Raw genomic sequence first — 19,640 nt, 5'->3', positions numbered from 1 at the left:
TAAGGGCGCAAACCACTAATAGATGGAATCCTCGTATAGGTTATAGTGCCTCCAATTAAACTCTAACAAGCTGCAGTATGTGCAATCAAATACCCCTACAAAAAGAGCTTCAACATCTGGGCTAAAAGATATTCCAGCAATCTCCCCAAACATATCAATCTCTTGTGCATGCACATATCCCGACTTTGTGTCAAAAATATGAACAAAGTCTGCCGGCTCAGCCATTGCCATAAACCGGCCATCAGAGCTGAACTTTACAGCTCTTATTGCCCCCATCCTTCCCGTTATTACAGTTACGGACTCGGACAGATTCCTTATGTCCCACAACCTACAGGTAGTGTCATTCCAATGGAATGACAATTTGATGTTCTCCTACTATGAAATTAGGAGTTTTGAATATAGGGTCCAAATATTAATTTTCACAAAACCCTCTTTTGATCTTGTTTCTCTTGAATTTTTGTGCTATTTTTGTTTTGGGAAGAGAGAGGCATAAAATTTGAGCAAAAATATTTATTTACTCATGATTTTAGCAGAGGTAAGTTACGGAAAATAAGCAGAACATACCTCAGTGGATAAAGTGACACTTTTTAAATCACGGGTTGGTAAAGTGATTTTGGGCCAAACTATAGGTGAGTTTAGTGTAATTACCCAAAAAATAAATATCATTAATACTAAATGTGCATGTGAACTGTGAAAGATGAATGTACTAAGTACTATAATATCTCATCTAAATTTAATATGTGGGAAAAAATATTAGAAACGGGTCGAATTAAGTCACAAGTTGGCCAAACTTGACCTATTAAACTAGTTGGGAATAGATCAGCCTGCTTTTCACTCTTGGTTGAAAATCTCACGTCAGGTTGAGTAATTTTCTTTGGGTTTAAGTCAAGTTATCGGGTTTGGGTCCAATTTTGCAAGGTCTAGTTGTTTTCATTTTGTTATATTATAAGATTTTTATTGGAGAAATTACACTTCATTTTTTTCTTCCTGTTTGATTCATTCCATATTAACCATTTTCCTTTCAATTTATGTTTGATTCAATTTTTTCACTTCTCCCTGTTATAAATATTTAGTATTCTTAAAAAAAAAAAAAAAAATAAAAAAGAAAAAAGAAAAAAGAAAAAAGAAAAAAGTAAAAGTTTGATTCAATTTTCTAATAAAGCACCTTACGTTTTACAACTTCGATTTTGATGCTTCATTTTAAGTTTTAGCCTTTGCCAAAAGGGTACCATCCATATGGTCTACTATTGTTATTTATTCATATGTTTTCTTTTACTTTTTTCAAGAAATTTTAGATTCGAATTTGTGAGATTGAGAATCCAACCCCAAATCTCCAAGGCGCATGATCAGATTGTTTTGTTACAGAACTCTGCCTTGTATAAATTTCTTAACACATTGCAGAAAATCCAACGCTTGGATATGCTTCTCACAACGTTATTTCTCAGCCCAAGCGGTCCAATTGACCCGGCAATGCACGACTTGTATGGAGCTTCCAAGCTCAGAGTTCAACTCTCACGCATACGCCACTATGCTTCAAGATTGTGTCCAAAACGGTGACCCAACTTCAGGGAAGGCTCTCCACTCTGAGATTCTGAAAAGAGGTGGCTGTTTAGACTTGTTCGGATACAACATTCTTCTCAACATGTATGTGAAATCGGAGTTGTTGTGTGATGCTATTAAACTGTTCGACGAAATGCCTGAGAGAAACACGATCTCATTTGTTACTTTAATTCAGGGATACGCGCAGTCCTTGAGACTCGTTGAGGGTGTGGAGTTGTTTGCCAGGTTACATAGAGAGGGTCACGAGCTTAACCCTTTTGTTTTTTCTGCGATTTTGAAGTTGCTTGTGAGTATGGGATGGGGTGAACTAGGTTGGACACTTCATGCTTGTGTTTGTAAGCTTGGTCATGACTCTAATGCATTTGTTGGGACTACTCTTATTGATGCTTATTCTGTTTGTGGGCAAGTTGATAATGCTAGTGAAGTTTTTGATGGGATTGTATGTAAGGATATGGTTTCTTGGACTGGGATGGTAGCTTGTTATTCTGAGAATGATTGTTTTGAAGAGGCATTAAGAGCCTTTTCTCAAATGAGGATAATTGGGTTCAAGCCAAATAATTTTACTTTTGCTGGTGTGCTCAAGGCCTGTCTTGGACTGAAGGCTTTTGGTGTGGCGAAGGGTGTTCATGGGTGTGCATTGAAAACTCGCTATGAACAGGATCTTTATGTGGGTGTTGCATTACTTGAACTGTACACGAAGTCTGGAGACATTGATGATGCTCAGCGGGCATTCGAGGAGATCCCTAAGAAAGACGTGATTCCTTGGAGTTTCATGATTGCACGTTATGCTCAAAGTGATCGGTGTGAAGAAGCTGTGCAATTGTTTTGTCAAATGAGGCAAGCTTTTGTTGTACCTAATCAGTTTACATTTGCTAGTATCCTGCAAGCTTGTGCAACTATGAAAGGTTTAGATTTGGGGAAGCAGATCCATTCTCATGTACTCAAAGTTGGTCTCAACTCAGATGTGTTTGTTTACAATGCCCTCATGGATGTCTATGCTAAGTGTTTGAGGATGGAGGACTCTATGGATCTATTTTTGGAATTGCCAAACAGAAATGATGTTACTTGGAACACTATGATTGTTGGCTACGTGCAGTCAGGTGATGGGGAGAAGGCACTCAAGTTATTTTTAGATATGCTTGAATACCAGGTGTGTGCGACAGAAGTGACATACTCTAGTGTACTTCGAGCTTGTGCTAGTCTGGCAGCCATGGATCTGGGAGTTCAGATCCATTCCTTGACAGTCAAAACCATTTATAACAAGAATATTGTTGTTGGTAATGCTTTAATAGATATGTATGCTAAGTGTGGGAGCATTAAGGATGCCCGAACTATATTTGACACATTGAATGAACGAGATGAAGTTTCATGGAACGCTATGATCTCAGGATATTCTATGCATGGTTTGGGTAGGGAGGCTCTAAATTTTTTTGAAATGATGCAGGATATGAAGTGTAAACCAAACAAATTAACTTTTGTTGGCGTTCTGTCAGCTTGTAGCAATGCAGGGCTACTAGATCAAGGGCAAGCTTATTTTAATTCTATGGTGCAAGATTATGGCATCGAACCATGTATAGAGCACTATACTTGTTTGGTCTGGCTTCTAGGGAGATCAGGACATCTTGATAAGGCTTTCAAGTTGATCAAGGAAATCCCATTTGAGCCTAGTGTTATGGTTTGGCGTGCTTTGCTTGGGGCTTGTGTTATCCATAATGATGTTGAGCTTGGTAGAATTTCTGCACAGCGTGTCTTTGAAATGGAACCCCAAGATGAAGCAACCCATGTGTTATTGTCAAATATATATGCCACTGCAAGGAGGTGGGGAAATGTTGCTTCAGTTAGGAAAAACATGAAGAGGAAAGGAGTAAAGAAGGAACCAGGTCTCAGTTGGATTGAGAACCAGGGAATAGTTCATTATTTCACTGTTGGAGATACTTCACATCCTGAAATGAAAATAATTAATGGGATGCTGGAATCTTTGAAAATGAAAACCAGGAAGGCAGGATATGTTCCTAACCATAATGCAGTTTTGGTTGATGTGGATGATGATGAAAAGGAGCATCTCTTATGGGTACATAGTGAAAGATTAGCTCTTGCTTATGGGCTAATTAAAATGCCATCTGGGAGCCCTATTCGTATCATTAAAAACCTCCGAATATGTGTGGATTGTCATGTTGCAATGAAGTTAATATCAAAGGTTGTGCAGCGAGATATAATTATCAGAGACATGAATCGGTTCCATCATTTTAAGGATGGGGTTTGCTGTTGTGGTGATTATTGGTGAGTGAAGGTCTTTAACAAGATCTACCTTTCTTGAAAGACCGAGGTTTGTATTTCTTCATGGAGGTTCATAATTACAGACGTTCATTGGTAAGAAGCAGGCAAGAACTTGCTGTCTTCTAGGTAATTCTGCATCCTTTATCATGTAGAATAATAGTGCTTTGCTACAACCATTTGATTGCTGATCTGCAGTTATTTGACTACTCTATGTTGGGTTAGTAGGAAACACTAGAGAGGTGAAAGAACCAAAAAGGGGAAAAATAGCAGTTGTCTTAATAATGCAAAGAAGTGAGTTAATTTCTGATTATAAGACTTAGTAATGTGTTTTTAATTACTCATGTGTAGACCAGTGACATACGGAGTTCATGAATGAGTCCTTCATTGATGACATTCTGTCTCAAAAATTGTATTATATGTTGGGAATCATATCTCTTGTATTGTTTTATATGTTGGGTAATCATATCTTTAGTACATATAGTTCCTAATTTGGTTGTCTACTCTATCTATTGAGTTATGGTCTATGCCCTTGAAGTTTAATAGACTGAGATTTGGTTATTGGACTCCTCTCCTAGTTTTGTTTCTCATATAACGGTCCTACCTTTTTATTGATATCTAGGAAGGACTTTGACCTGCGACATTTGCAAATGAAGTTATTGGCAGTGACATTTGCCACTATTACAACAATACCAGTAACTTGGGATTTTAAACTGAAGGAATACACTTGTTTGAGTACTAGTTGTCATTGTAAGGGAAGAAAGCCCCAACCAGAGACTAAAACCTTTAAGTACAATAAGTAAATTGGCTTTATGACAGTTGGCTCTTAAGATAGCTAAAGTTTGATCCTATTGCGTTTTAGAGTTGTAAGGGGCCCACCGTCTAATGAAGTGAAAATTTCCAGCGTCATCAATATTGATGAACTGATTTTAGTGCATTTGTGTTTGTCTAGAGCACTATTTTTGAATTTTTAGCAGTCAAGTTTTGCTAGTTTGCATGTGCTGCATCACTGTATCAAGGATCAAAGTTTGCTCTTTTGTCCTATTTTTACTAGAGTTCATAATGATGGGTGCTAGAGCCTGATTCTGATGCAGTTTAAAGGTTTGCACCATTATTTTACTTGCAGCTGCGATGTCCAATGTGATGAATGGGTCATGATTCTGTCTAACAAGATGTACTAGACAAGGTGTGAAGGTATGACTTGTTTGTTTTAGAAGGATTAATTCTCTAAAAGTTGTTTGTGCTCTCTTTGCTTTCTTGTGGTCTTATATATAAAATATTTTTCTGTAATTCATAAGACCTTTGGTTATACTCCTAGTGTGGTCTACTGTTTATACTTCAGTATGTGTGACCTCACTGACCTGGTATGGTTTTCTTATTTGGTTTCTGCAAGTTCTTTTCTCCCTACAAATAATCCAGATTCAAGATCTGTTGAGAGCCTCTATTATCCTCCCCCCCCCCCCCCCCACACCAAAGTTTAATACTTTTATTTGGATTCCTTAACAGTTTATCATGACTGACCTAGATGAACGCATCACTCACCGTTCATTTCTGAAAGAAATTTGCTTCTGCTACTTAAAAACCTAATAAATATAGCTGATCTAGAATTTTGCACCAATTCAGGGATTTCAGACTTTATATTCCCTTTGTCCCACAATAGATGAAAGTTTGAAAATGACACAGATTTTAAGAATCAAAATGAACACCATCTTCATAAAATGCTGAAAATCAAGTGATGGGTATGAGTGCAGAGTAATTCCAAGCACACATGGTTCACCTCACAGTATTTTCGGAATATTGTTATGTTTATTTTGTTTCATTAAAACACATGGCATTTTGCAAACTTTCAAATATTTTGAGACGGGGAATATTTCTTTTCCTAAGCTTATTCTTGCTTAAATTATCTAATTGTTTGAGGTTTGTGTGATATAACATTCTCCAAGGAAATCCTAGGTGCGGTGCCTAGAAGTTTATTGTTTTTCTTTTCTATTTCTAAATTCCCAACAACTTAAAACCTTGCAAGTGTGCATTGATTTATCACATTTTAAAACCTAAAATTCAAAACTTCAAAACCCTAACCACCCATCCATCAAATTACCCAAATACCCCACAAAGTGCCAAAACTTTGTTCACTGGTTACCATTTGCAACTCTGGAACAGCAACCTGGAACTTAGCTTTTCTCCTTTATTTCATCCCCAAATCCTTCATTTCTTTTCACCATTAGAAACCCTATATTCCTTACTATTTTCTGGCCTTTTCCCACAAAACCCTAACCCTAATTCCTGCCAGACCTGACTTAAGAATTCTTTTGTTCTCCTTTTTCCTACATCAAATTTGGTTTCAAAGTGGGTTACACCATATGTTTTCACATGGTGGTAGATTTTACATGCCGTCAATGATGGGATAGAATGAGTTACAGATGCGCTTAAAGAAAAAGGTTCTTCAATATAGATTTAGACAAAGACATAAAAATGAGATGGTTTTCACCAAGGTAATGTATTAGTAATTGCTTATACTAGGAAGTTTGATGAGCTAACTATCAAATGTGGAGTAGTTGAATGTGAAAGCATGACAATTGCTCGATTCAAGTGTTGGCTAAGATCTGATATTTGAGAGAAGATGTCCCAGTCTACAGTTTTCTGATCTCCAAGAAGTTATTGATACAACTATCGTGTGGAAAACTATCACTAGGGTTTTTGGATCTAATCATAAAGTGAAGGAATCCACTATATGTATGACAGGAAGCTGATTTTCCATGACAACATTCGAAAAAGTTAGAACATCTGCTGTAAAATTTGAACAAGAACAATCAGGGAAAAAGGAAAAAAGAAAAATAGGTATTAATCATCTATTTAATCATTAGTTTAGGCTTAGTGGTAAAGCCCAAGGAGTCCAAGTCCAAGTCTTATTAGGGTTTCAAGAAGTCCAAGTTGTACTGGGAATAGGTATTATTCATCTATTTATGTGGATGCGATGCTTTCTATTCAAGAGAAGAAAAATAAGTTTTCTAAATTTTCAGAAGTTATGAAGCTTTATTTGAGGTTTGTGTGATACAACTTTCTCTGAGGTGGTACCAAGGAAATCCTAGGAGTGAAGCCTTAAAATTTATTGTTTTTCTTTATTGTTCTTAAATTCCTAGCAGCTTAAAACCTTACAAATATGCATTGATTTGTCACCTTTTAAACCCTAAAATCCAAACTTCACGCCCTAAATGCCCATCCAACAAATAGCGCAAAATACCCCATGTAGAATCAAAACACTGTTTGGGTTACTATTTACAACCTTGGAACAGCGACCCCGGATCATGGCTTTTTTATTTTATTTCATTCCCAAATCCTACTATTCCTTTTCACCATTAGAAATCCCATATTCCTTACTATTTTCTTGCATTTTTTCCACCAATCCCTAACCACGAATCTTCTAAAATAAGAGCTGTCCAACCCATGAAATCTAAATCTGATTTGACTTTGTGATGCAGGTAGTGAGAATTCAATCTCTATTTTTTTTATTTGTAAGTGTCAAGGAAAATTTTGTAATTTCCTAATCTCTGGACAGGCTGTAGTAATAGTCCATTAGGTCTTATGCTAGGATTTTATTTTAGTGTAGTTATTTAGTTGGGCTTAGTAGTAAAGGCCAAAGCAGTCCAACTCTTATTAGGGTTTTAAGAAGTCCAATTTCTTTTAGGAATAGGTATTAGTTTTATATATCAAGGGATGTAATTCTTTCATTTTAGAGGAAGGAGAATAAGTTTTCCAAACTTTTAGAGGCTATGAGCTTTATTTGGGGTTTGTCTGATACAACCTTATCTAAATTGTGATGCCAAGGAAATCCTAGGTGTGATGCCTAGAAGTTTATTTTTTTTTCATTTTCCTTCTTAAATTCCCAGAAACTTAAACCCTTGCAAATATTATATATATATATATATATAGGTTTTTTTGTCACCCTTAAAACCCCAAAATCCAGAACTTCAAAATCTTAACCCACCCACCAATCAAATAACCCCAAATAATCCTTAGACCACCCTATTACTGTTCACAGGTTATTTCTCACAGACCTTGAATGCCAACCCAAATCTTGGTTTTTTCCTTTTGTTTCATTCCCAAATCTTACTATTTACTTTCCCTATTAGATTCCTATAATCCTTATCATTTTCCATCTTTTTTCCCACCAAACCCTAACCCTAACTCTTCAAAATCCAAGCTGCCCAAGCACTGCCAGATGATTTTGCTTCGTTCACCCTTGTCCTATATTTTGGTATCAGAGCAGGTTGCATTTCACATAGTTATAGATTTTACACGACTTCAATGATGCGTTGGAGTGACAGATGCATCTTAAGAAAGGATTTTTCAAGATAGACTTAAACTAAGACTTTATGATGAGATTGTTAGTTTTCACCAAGGTAATCTATTAGTGATTGATTATGCTAGAATGTTTGGTAAACTAACAATCAAATGTGAGTTGTTGAATGCAAGCACTTGACAATTGCTCAATTTAAGTGTGGGATGAGATATGAAATTCAAGAGAAGATGTCTACTACAATATTTTAATCTTCTAGAAGTTTATTGATACAACTTTCATGTGGGAAATGATAACAAAAGTTTTAGATCTGATCATAAAGTAAAGGAATATGCAATATATAGGAAAAGCTGAATTTCCAAGACAGCATTCTAAAATGCTAGAATAGCCTGGTCTAAAATTTGAACAGCAAGAAGAAAAAAAGCTAAACAGGATGTCCAAATGCTTAAAAAGCATGAAGAGAGCCCAAACAAGAAGCTGAAAGGTCAAAAACAGAAACCTCTGATGTAAAGAAGGTTTCTGAATTACTTGGCAAAGGGAAGTTTCAAGATAAAGGCAAAGAACCAGAACCTATAATTTCTGTTGTAGCAACAGAAGCTACCAAAACATTAGCTGACAATCCTAGAGAAATGCCTCAAATTCCAGCTAATATGTCCAAGAATTTCATTGATTTGTTTTCGAAAAATTTATCGAAATCTTTATGTCCTATGTAGCTGTTGATTTTGTCAAAGGTACAAGTTATCTAGTAACATAGGAGAGATACAAGCATATTAGCAAGAGGATTTTGAGTCACAATAAATGGAAATATGATAAAGGATCAATGCATTTATAAAGTGCCATTCGTTCAAGGATTGGAATTTGCAGAAATCAGTCTCAACTACCATTCTCAATAAGGTCAAAGCTGAAACAAATGAAGATCTTATAATAAAACAAGACTCTAAAGGGATGGAAATTGCTAATGAAGCTGAAATTGAGCAAGCAATGTATAAAAACAAGGCAAAAGTGAAGGATATAAAGGCCGAAGCATCTTTTTCCCAGGTTCATGTTACTAAGCAAAGCAAAAAGCTCTATTGCATACATCAAGTTTTCAAGATATTGATTTTGTCATACTTGGAAAGTTTAATGGTTCAACGGTTTAGTTAGTTTGGTGGGTGTATCATTATCATCATTGCTACCTTAGACGAATAAAAGCAAGAAAATTCAAATTCAATCGTTTGATTCAATGTTTATGGACGCACTTCAAGAAATCAAGATTCTTATTTTAACACCTCAAAATTGGAGAATGAGTTTTCTCCGTCCAGGGGAGAATGATGTAGCAAGTGAAAAGTCAATCTCAATCTCAATTTTATTTTATTTTATTTAGTTTTAAGTGTTAGTGTTAATTTTGTAATTTCCTAATTTAGGGAAATGGGCTGTATTAATGGTCCATAAGGTTTTGAATTTTATTAAAGCTTAGTTTTTTAGTTGGGCTTAGTAGTAAAGGCCCAAGGGGTCCAACTCTTTTGAGGATTTTAAGAAGTCCAAGTTCTAGAAGAATAGGTATTTGTTTTATATTTAAAGGGATGTAATGCTTTTATAGTTTAATTTGAGAGGGGAAAGGAGTATAACTTTCTAAATTCATAGGTTTTGAAGCATTATTTGAGTTTTGTGTGATATAACCTTCTCCGAGGTGTGATGTTAAGGAAATCTTAAAGTGTGAAGCCTAGAAGTTTATTGTTTTCCCCTGTTTGTTTTTAAATCCCTTAAAACTTAAACCCTTGGAAACACACAAGTTTGTCACCTTTTAAACCCTAAAATCCAAAATAAGACCTAGTGGCCCATGTCCAAGACTTAGGAAATCACAAAACTCTCTTTGACACAAAAATAAAATAATATTGAGATTAAATTTCTCACTGCCTTCATAAAAATTCAAAACCCTAAGCCACCTATCCATCAATAACCCCAAATAACCTTTAAACAGCCCCATTACTGTTCACAGCACTGGAACAGGAAGCCAAATCTTTTATTCATCCCCAATCCTACTGTCAAATTACTAATTGTTCTAAAAGCTTTTGGGATATGATAAATTTAATAATTTAAGCACACAATTCTAATACTCTCCCTCACATGTGGGCTGAAACTACCTTTTTAATAGGTGAGGTTTAACACATGGGAATTTGAATGAAAAGTAGAGTGGAGGAGACAATGATAGAACTTAGTACCTCTTGTTCTGATATCATGTTAAATTATCGATTGTTCCAAAAGCTTAAGCTTTTGCGATATGATAAATTTGATCATTTAACCACACAATTCTAACACCTACTATTCCTTTTCCCTTTTAGAAAGCCTATAATGCATATTATTTTTCAGCTTTTTTCTTTTCCACAACCAAAACCCTATCTGTAATTCTGCTAAATCCAAGCTACTTGAGCGCTACGAGATCTGACCCAAGAATTCTATACATGATCTATCTTTGTTTCCCCTTGTCCTCTGTCACTTTGTTTCCCCTTGTCCTCTCTCTTTGACACAAAAATAAAATAATATTGAGATTAAATTTCTCACTGCCTTCATAAAAATTCAAAACCCTAAGCCACCTATCCATCAATAACCCCAAATAACCTTTAAACAGCCCCATTACTGTTCACAGCACTGGAACAGGAAGCCAAATCTTTTATTCATCCCCAATCCTACTGTCAAATTACTAATTGTTCTAAAAGCTTTTGGGATATGATAAATTTAATAATTTAAGCACACAATTCTAATACTCCCCCTCACATGTGGGCTGAAACTACATTTTTAATAGGTGAGGCTTAACACATGGGAATTTGAATGAAAAGTAGAGTGGAGGAGACAATAATAGAACTTAGTACCTCTTGTTCTGATATCATGTTAAATTATCGATTGTTCCAAAAGCTTAAGCTTTTGGGATATGATAAATTTGATCATTTAACCACACAATTCTAACACCTATTATTCCTTTTCCCTTTTAGAAAGCCTATAATGCATATTATTTTTCAGCTTTTTTCTTTTCCACAACCAAAACCCTATCTGTAATTCTGCTAAATCCAAGCTACTTGAGCGCTACGAGATCTGACCCAAGAATTCTATACATGATCTATCTTTGTTTCCCCTTGTCCTCTGTCACTTTGTTTCTATTTGTCCTACTTGACTATCGCATATTAATTCTTGTTGTATGCAATGATAGTTTTACTTGTGCAAAATAGCATCATTGCATTGTGAACATGAATGTAGATCTTGTATATAAGTCTTCTTGTTCTGGCTGCTGGTCTATAAGATACGTGCCGGGGCAGAACTACATTGCCCCTCCAAAAATTTAAAACAATTTCTTCTACTATATATCAGGAAAGCACCGACGCGGGGTGCGGTGGGCGATGCCACTGCCCATGTGTCGGTGCTGTGTCGGATTTTTTTTTGGTTTCCGGATACGCGCCGACTCGGGCTGATTCGTGCCGATTTGGGTCGAATTGGATCATATCGGCCGGCTGACCAATTCAGGCCAATACCAGCTTTGAATCAGGCCGAACTTCAAATAAAAATTATTAAAAAAAAAGAGTGCAAAAACATCTTTAAACAAAAAAAACCCTAAAACCATCACTGCCTCCCTGCCACTCTGCTCTCTGCTCTCTGCCTCTCTCTGCTCTCTGCTCTTTGCTTCCCTCCCTGTATTCTAATTTCAATGTTTTAGTTTCAAACTTGTGGATTGTATTTAATTTATGAACATCATGTTTTAGTTATTATCTACTATTGCTCTTAAATTTGGTATATGTTTATATAATGTGAAAAAGTATGCTTAGCAATATATAGAAAATATAAATAAAAATAAAAATATTTTTAATAATTTTTTAATCGTTGCACCCTGCTGCATCCCCACCTTACTTGTTCAAAAATTGCCGAGTCCCGCACCCGCACCCGCACCCGCACCTGCACCCGCACCCGAATCTGGAAACGCACCCGTGCTTCATAGCTATATATTATAAAAATTTTTTAAAGGACTCATTACAAAATTAGGAGCTGGCCCCCCCAAAAAATTTCAAGTTCTCAAACAATGTTCTAAAAACAAAAGAAAATGAATTGACTAACAGACCAATAATTATAGAAATAATGTACTTTTTTCTCAATTGCATGTGTTTCTTAACAATACTCTTAAAGTTTTGAATCATTCATAATTGGTTTCATTGGAAGTTTTTTTATTCACTTTGGTAGAAAACTTAGTAATTTATATTGCCAATGAAAATTTTAATAATTCACTATGAAGATGATAATAATTGAATTTTATTCTATGAAATATCATTGTTGAGATTCTATAAATTTTAAAGATACTGAGTTCTTTTTTTTAATTAATTAATTATTTTGTGGTACAAACCTAATATCAAACTAGACAACATTTATATAATCAAAAGAGTTTAAAAGATGATAAGTTCTCTTCAACAGTTAGGAGTCAAATTCTGAAATTCATGGTTCCTCCCCTGGAGACATGGACAAAAGCAAAAAACGGATGCAACAGCAAAATTGAAGGGCACCAAAAGTTATTTCAGAATTTATTGTTTTAACTTTCCTTTGAAATAAAACTAAATTATGAATTTTTTTCTCTTGTTTGGTGGTGATGCCAAACACCCTTTGGTGGAGATGCCTAAGGTTGTCAGGCAGATTCTAGGTGGTAAAGCTTAGGATTTGTCCAATTTATCTTCTTTTCCTCTTTTATTACTATTTTCCCACCACTGTCCTGCATCATTAGGATAAGAATTTCTTTGTGTGTCCTGTATCATTGTTCCCTGGTCGGACAAAACTCAATCTTGAGTTTTAAAGTGTTGAGGGATACGAGATCTGGCATCTGACACTTGCAAGAAATTTTGGATCACTTTTGGCAACACTAAGAACATAGAAGCCATGCATTCCATCACATCATTAAATTTGTCTCAGGCTGGAATTAGTGTCGCAAATAATACAACCTTATATTTAGGCACATAGAGCACCATTGTATATGTCCTTTCCACTTCGTCAAAGTATTTAACTTCATGCACCATGGAAGGTTGATGTAGTAGATGCATCAAATTCACTTTTCACAGCATGTGCACCCTTGAATTTATTGCTCTCTTGTTAAACTTTCTTCTCATTAAGTAGTGGAAAATCTTCATTTTCAGTGGTAAACAACATATTTGACTCTTAAACAGGCTGAATCTATTACACATGATTTAGATATTTCACCTTGTTTTAGGCTCTATAGTATATTCTTGCTCCACCAACGTTGAAGCAATAGCTCTTGGCACCTGTACTTCTCTTTCAACACTAAGTTTTGTTGGTACTTGTTGTTCCTTCATTACTAAGATATCTCATTACAAATGTTGTCTCTTGTGTTGGGAATTTCATTGGGTCCTGAGTGAGATGTGGTTATTTTATCATGACTAGTCATCCTAGAGGTTTCTAATGACTCAAGCTGGGTGTTAATTTTGTTCGAACTTTACAAACAAGTCTTGAACAGCAATAACATTTCTTTGATCCACAATCGAATTTTGGTCTGTTACCAAAATTGACACAACATAAAATCAAATTGGATGGAAACAAAGACGGAGAGTTGGGGGGGGGGGGAGAGATAACCTAGGGGTCAACACCTACGCTTGCTTGGAGTCAGTGCCAAGCAAGAGAGAACAAACCTAGGAGTCAGCACTTCAATTGGCTAAAGCCAGCACCACATCATTGGAAAATCCCCATCTATATAATACACTTATATAGACTACTAAAACAAACCTATTAACATGCTTATATAGACTACTAAAACTAAATCCTAATTCTAGTTAACTCAGGAAAGCCAATTGCTAATTTACAAAAATAACCTGGACTCTAGGAAATTAAATAAAATACTAACCTAATTAACTACCAAGACCTAAAATAAAATTCAATTGAACAATAAAATTACAGTTGACTACTAAAATTAAAAAAAAGACTAAACTGGAATATTCTTTTTGCATCATGCATCTCTCTTCCAGATCTGTTGCACAGCAGGTTTAAGTGACTGAGTACTCCTTATATATATATATATATATATGTAAAGTAAGCATATGATTGAGTATTCCTCTTTATTGAGTACGATTTTTCACCTTGTAACTTCTTTCTCCCTTGAATGCTTTTTTTCCCCCCAATATGCTCCTTTTTTTTTTTTTTTTTTTTAATATTTATTTTTTGTTTTATTTATTTATTTTTCTCTTTTTTTGGGGGAAGGGTGCGCCGGGGGTGGGGGATGGTTTAGGGGGTTATAAATGTGGATCTCAGCTTACCTGATCAGCACGACAAGTAGTGTCAATAAAGCATACCCTGTAATGATGGTGGGATATTGCCTTATATTTTTAAATTTGTTTTTCATAGTCATGAATGTTGAATTCGTACTCGTCATCATAGTTTACCAGCATGCCATTCTCATTCTGTGAGTTTGTCGGCATGCGATGTCATTGTCACCATCAAGCTTGCGTGTGGAAGGGGATGTCTTCTAACACCCTATTTATAAGTTGGTCATGTTTACACTAAGATGGATGTTTTGCGTACTTTGAGCCATATTTGTTTTTATTCTTGTTTCCTTTCTCGTGCTACTATTCGCAGTGATGATTTTTTTTTTCCAGGAATTTATTACTATATATTATTCTTTTATTTGTAAGATATTATAATATCATTTAGATGTTTCAGTGATGCATACCTGCCTACATATGCATGTCTTTGCATAATATACATAGATTTATGTATATATGTTCATATTCAGTTATTTACATCAAACATTCACTAACAAAAAGCAGGGGAAAAAAATCTAATATATGTGGGATCTTACCTCAAAAAAAAAAAAATACAACAACAAAGAGTTGAATGATTCAATCCTTGACTGAATACACAAACTTGCATCTTACATATTTCACTAGGCAGGGATTATTTTTTCGATATATGAAAATAGCGTGGATATATCAGCAATATTGTTGCACTGCAAGTGCAATTGTCACAGTTCACTAATTGCAATATTTGGTGTCATATCGCACTTTCAGTAAATGCAGTGATTTGCGGTATTTAAGACCACAATCTTCCAAAAACTTAAAACATCTTATTCATATTTCTAAAATCATCAACATTTTGACTTTAATCTTTAATATTTGTTGGTTACGTTGTAGGTGGCAATGGGTTTTGAAAAAATAATACTTGGCAAGATAACAAGCTTAGAATAATCTTATCCCAAAAATATGTAGAATATTCTAATTTTCCTCTATCAATGGCCAGTAGTAAAGGGGAGGCTTCATATTTTTGCTATTGGTTTCAAGGCTGGGACTGGAGGCCAGAGGTCTTCCAGTCTTTTGGTCAAAGGATTGGAAATAGAGCATGCACATCATATTGAACACCAGATGTTAATAGCCACCAATATTTAATACTATTTTACTTCTGTTAATTTACCCTATCTACTAAGCCTCATGCAAGTGTGAGTTTTCATCAGAAATTAGATTATAATACGAGTGGTGGCAATTCTAAGAACCAAAGACAAGTGATTTATATCTAAGGTAAAATATTTACTTTAAGGAATGGCGCCAAGATTTAGTGGTAGAGCTTTGTTATCTTTATGTTTAAGCAGAATATTTTTCTTGATCGTTGTACTTTTGTTTACTGATTTGTGCCCCCATAGTACATCCCCAATGTACTCGGTTTGACACTTTTTCTATTTTTAATAATATTCTTACATTGCTTATAAAAAAAAAAAAGTTTAAGCAGAATATTAGATGTCTGGGCATTTCTTCATGGATAATATTCTTTAGTGAATGCAGTTTTGTTTGTAATCTATTATGGATGAAGTGCTTCTGCATTGCTACAAAAGAAAAAATCTATAACTATTTCCATTATACTAATAGAATGTTAGCTTTTGGAAAGCAACAGTTGATCTTGCAGGGCAGAGAATTTAGTTTGTTGGTACGGTTAAGCTGCAAAACACAATTGACAAACCAACTACAACGTTTTCTTCTTACTCCATAGTTGCCACTATCACCTGAATTATACAACTATTTCAATCCATTTAGAAATACTATTTGACTTCTGTGCTCAATATTTCTCCCAATAAAAATAATATTTTGAGTCCTAATCTACCCTCAAATGTAGCATTAAAGTGGAGTAAAAAATTGTATTAGATTTTCACCTATCACTTTCAAAGAGAATTAGAGTGTTTGTTTCCTAAAATCAACTGATAACATATTATAATGTTTGCATATCAGCAACATACCTGTTCTCCAGAACCATTTCTTGTAAAATTGCTTATTGATAAAAGTAGGAAACTGTCCTTGTCAGAGACTTGATGAAGATGCTCATACTTGCTTTCAAAATTAGCAAGACTAAAATATATTTTAAGATTTAAATTTGTGGACAAAATTATATACTATTCATTATCTTTTTATAAAAATCTTTCAGTTTTGTACCTTTGGTAAGTCAATTCACTTCTCTAGGAACATTCCACTAATTAAACATGCCACATTTTATAAACGTTCTGCCATTTGTCCATAGCATATCTAAAAGTTGGCCTAAACCTCATCCATGCGATCCCTTTTCATGAATTGCTGTAATTTTCAGAATAGCCTTCCCTGTCTCCTATTGATATGTCATTTTCTGTCGTAGCTCAAATTGCAAGCAAAAGCTGTCTTTTGTTTTTTTTTCTCCTCTATCTTTCTGAAACTGCATAGGTAGAATAGAATGGAGGAAAATAATACATGTGACTGACTCTAACTAATATGTTGAGGATCCATAGCCGACGCCAAAATTTTGGGACTAAGGCTTTGTTGTTGTTGTTATTGTATCTTTCCAAAACTGCAAAATAATTTGAATCAAAATATACTTATTGTATATGTTTTGGTTTCAGGTTGCTGATAAATGACTACTGTGGAAATTCTATACTTTGAATGTAAGAATCACAGCTATAGGAAATGGGGTTAATACTTTGGTAGCAGTCTATAAATATACTGCATGGTGATTGGTGAGATCAGCTGCAGAAGCAGAAATAATATTCTCAATGGTAGCTCTGGGTAAAACTTACAACTGGCCATTGTGATGACTTGGCTTTGTGTGTTTGACCTTTGCAACTGGAAATTTCTTGCATAAGTTCCTTTACCGGGTTAGAATTTTCGGGTGTCATTGAGCTTCCTTTGAATGTAAAGATCCTGGTGATTGATTGAAGACACATGGAAAATCTTGCTATAATCTCTTCTACAAATGGTTGTCTGGTGAGTCTCACCTTATGCAGTGTTTTAGAAAAGATTATTCATCACTTATACACTGAAGCTGCATTTGGGTGTTTCTGGAATTTAATGGCTCCATTTTTTGTTGCAGATTGAATAAGAATCAATGCTGCATTTGGCTGTCTTGCACTCCCTTAAAGTAAACATATACTCCCCTGTTGCTGTAACACTATTCAGAAAAAAAAAAAAAAAAAAATCCGCTATGGAAATTTTGTGGCTATAGAACTGATAGTACAGGCCTAATTTTGAGCTACCATGGAGGTACACCTTTCTTCACTATGATTTACTAGATGGCTGTTTTTGCGACGCACCTTTTCAAGTGAATTTTCTATTTAACTAAGATCAATGTAATATACAATTTGCACTCTCCTGTAATCTTATTTCAAAGCAATGACTGCATTGGAGAGGGGGTGGTAAATCTTATTGCACACAGTTCATCGCATCCTGTGGTACACACTCCCTTGAAATCGTGTTTTCAGCCCGTGTGGCAGTGTGTACGAGCTGTGTGCAATAAGTGATGTGCAACTTTCACTACCCAAGAAAAAAAAGGGGGGGGGGGGGTGGTCAGCTATTTTCTTTTCCTTTTTATATACTTGAAAGCAGCTATTTGAAGAACAAGAGGACATGGGGTGAGTTTTAAATATGCAGTTACCAAGGTGTAAGGCTTAGTTGAGTCAACTATCCATATGCAAGAAACACAGTTTTGAAGGTGATTCTATCACCCTTTACAGATTCAGTTTTGGTTGTCAACATTTCTTTTCTTTGTGATTGAAAAAAAGTTATGCTGACCATTCTAATCATACCTAAAAGCTAACTCACCGACCTAACATTCTGAAATGGCAATAAGGATTCTCAATAGTGATCGAGTTAAAAGTGTTCAGGGAAGACCTATGTATCACTATGTGAATTTATAAAAGAACAATACAGGATAATAATAATAATGAAATGGAAAGGAATTAGTAGAATAGAACATATTATTAATTCTTTATTGTGTTTTGAAGTTTATGAAAGAATCATTGAAAAGAAAATAAGTATATAATTTTACCATCACATCACTAGGAACAAAATCAAGGCGTAAATGAACTTTTAGTCCTTACATTTTGACCATATTTCTATTTTGGTCCTTACATTTTTATTTCATCACTTTTAGTCCCCAAATCAATTAATGCGTGTTATTTTAGTTCTTTTCGTCAGTCAACAGACGGAAATAGCTGAGGTGGCAAATAAAAGGATTAAAATATTATTAAAAATTTACTGTAGCATGCCACATCAGATAAAAAAAGAAAATCTAACATTCTTAAGTTTTTAATAGATTTAAAATTAAAAAAAAAATTAAAATCCAAAAATATATCAAGATCTATATTCATCTTCAACAAGAATATTAAAGAACACAAACCAGATTTTAAACATAACATATGCTCAAATTTTCTTGCCCTTTCTTGTCAACCAAACACAAACACAAATCGATCTCCAGCAAGAACACAAACACAAACCTAGTAGTAGATCTTCTCAGATTTTCTCAAACCAAAAAACCCAGATTTTCTCATCTTTCAATCAACAACGAAACCTCCAGCAAATAAAATTCATAAACCCAGAAAATTCAGCATAAAAATACCATCAAAGTCCATTCAATCTCCCTACTCTTTCGTCTCCATAGTCTCTCTCGTACCCAAATCTCTCACAGACAAAAACACAAACACCTAAACTACAAAAAATCTCACAATGGAAAAACCCACAACAAGCTCAACGTGTCAACAAGTCCCAAATCTTCTTTCCTCTTTCGTTGACACTTTCGTCGATTTCTCTGTCAGTGGCGGCCTCTTCTTACCAAATTACCAAAACACCCCTCACTCTAATACCCTTGTAAGTCACCAAAATGACGAGATATCCTTGGAAAGTTCGAAACTCGGTATCCTTCTTCGTCAGGTCGACTCGTCGCGATCGGCAATCTCCACGACGATTTGGAGAAGTCGAAGCAAGCGTTACGACTCGCTGAGTTGATAAACAACTCCGGCGACTGGACCGGCAGGTCAACGACCGTGGTTTAAGTCGGCGATGTACTCGATCGCGGCGGCGATGAGATTAAAATACTCTAGTACATGTTGGAATCGGGTTGTGAAGAGTTTAGGGTTTGGGCGCACAACAACATGATGCGCCGAGAGCCATTGAAATCCTCCGTCGACATCCAACCCGAATGGAACATGCTCAACCAAATTGCCTTCTCCACCTTCTGTTCTTGTTCTTAAGTTTCTGGTGTGTTCTTATTT

General features: G+C 35.2%; 1 protein-coding gene across 2 annotated transcripts; it reads left to right on the top strand.

Annotated features, from left to right (window-relative positions):
* Nucleotides 1-1,121: 1,121 nt before the first annotated feature.
* LOC142629989 (putative pentatricopeptide repeat-containing protein At5g13230, mitochondrial) lies at nucleotides 1,122-17,731 on the top strand. Of its 2 annotated transcripts, none has more exons than XM_075804047.1 (3): nucleotides 1,122-3,963; nucleotides 16,998-17,358; nucleotides 17,465-17,731. In XM_075804047.1, the coding sequence occupies exon 1, from the start codon at nucleotides 1,343-1,345 to the stop codon at nucleotides 3,842-3,844; it is 2,502 nt and encodes an 833-aa protein (XP_075660162.1). In that variant the 5' UTR covers nucleotides 1,122-1,342; the 3' UTR covers nucleotides 3,845-3,963; nucleotides 16,998-17,358; nucleotides 17,465-17,731. The 2 variants fall into 2 exon arrangements, with proteins under 2 accessions (XP_075660162.1, XP_075660163.1); XM_075804048.1 differs by having other exon boundaries at nucleotides 1,122-5,028.
* The last annotated feature ends 1,909 nt before the right edge of the window (nucleotides 17,732-19,640 follow it).

The sequence above is a fragment of the Castanea sativa genome, chromosome 3, assembly GCF_040712315.1.
Source record: "Castanea sativa cultivar Marrone di Chiusa Pesio chromosome 3, ASM4071231v1".
NCBI lineage: Eukaryota > Viridiplantae > Streptophyta > Magnoliopsida > Fagales > Fagaceae > Castanea > Castanea sativa.
The sequence above is the reverse complement of the archived record's forward strand: the minus strand, read 5'-3'. Positions and strand labels throughout refer to the sequence as shown.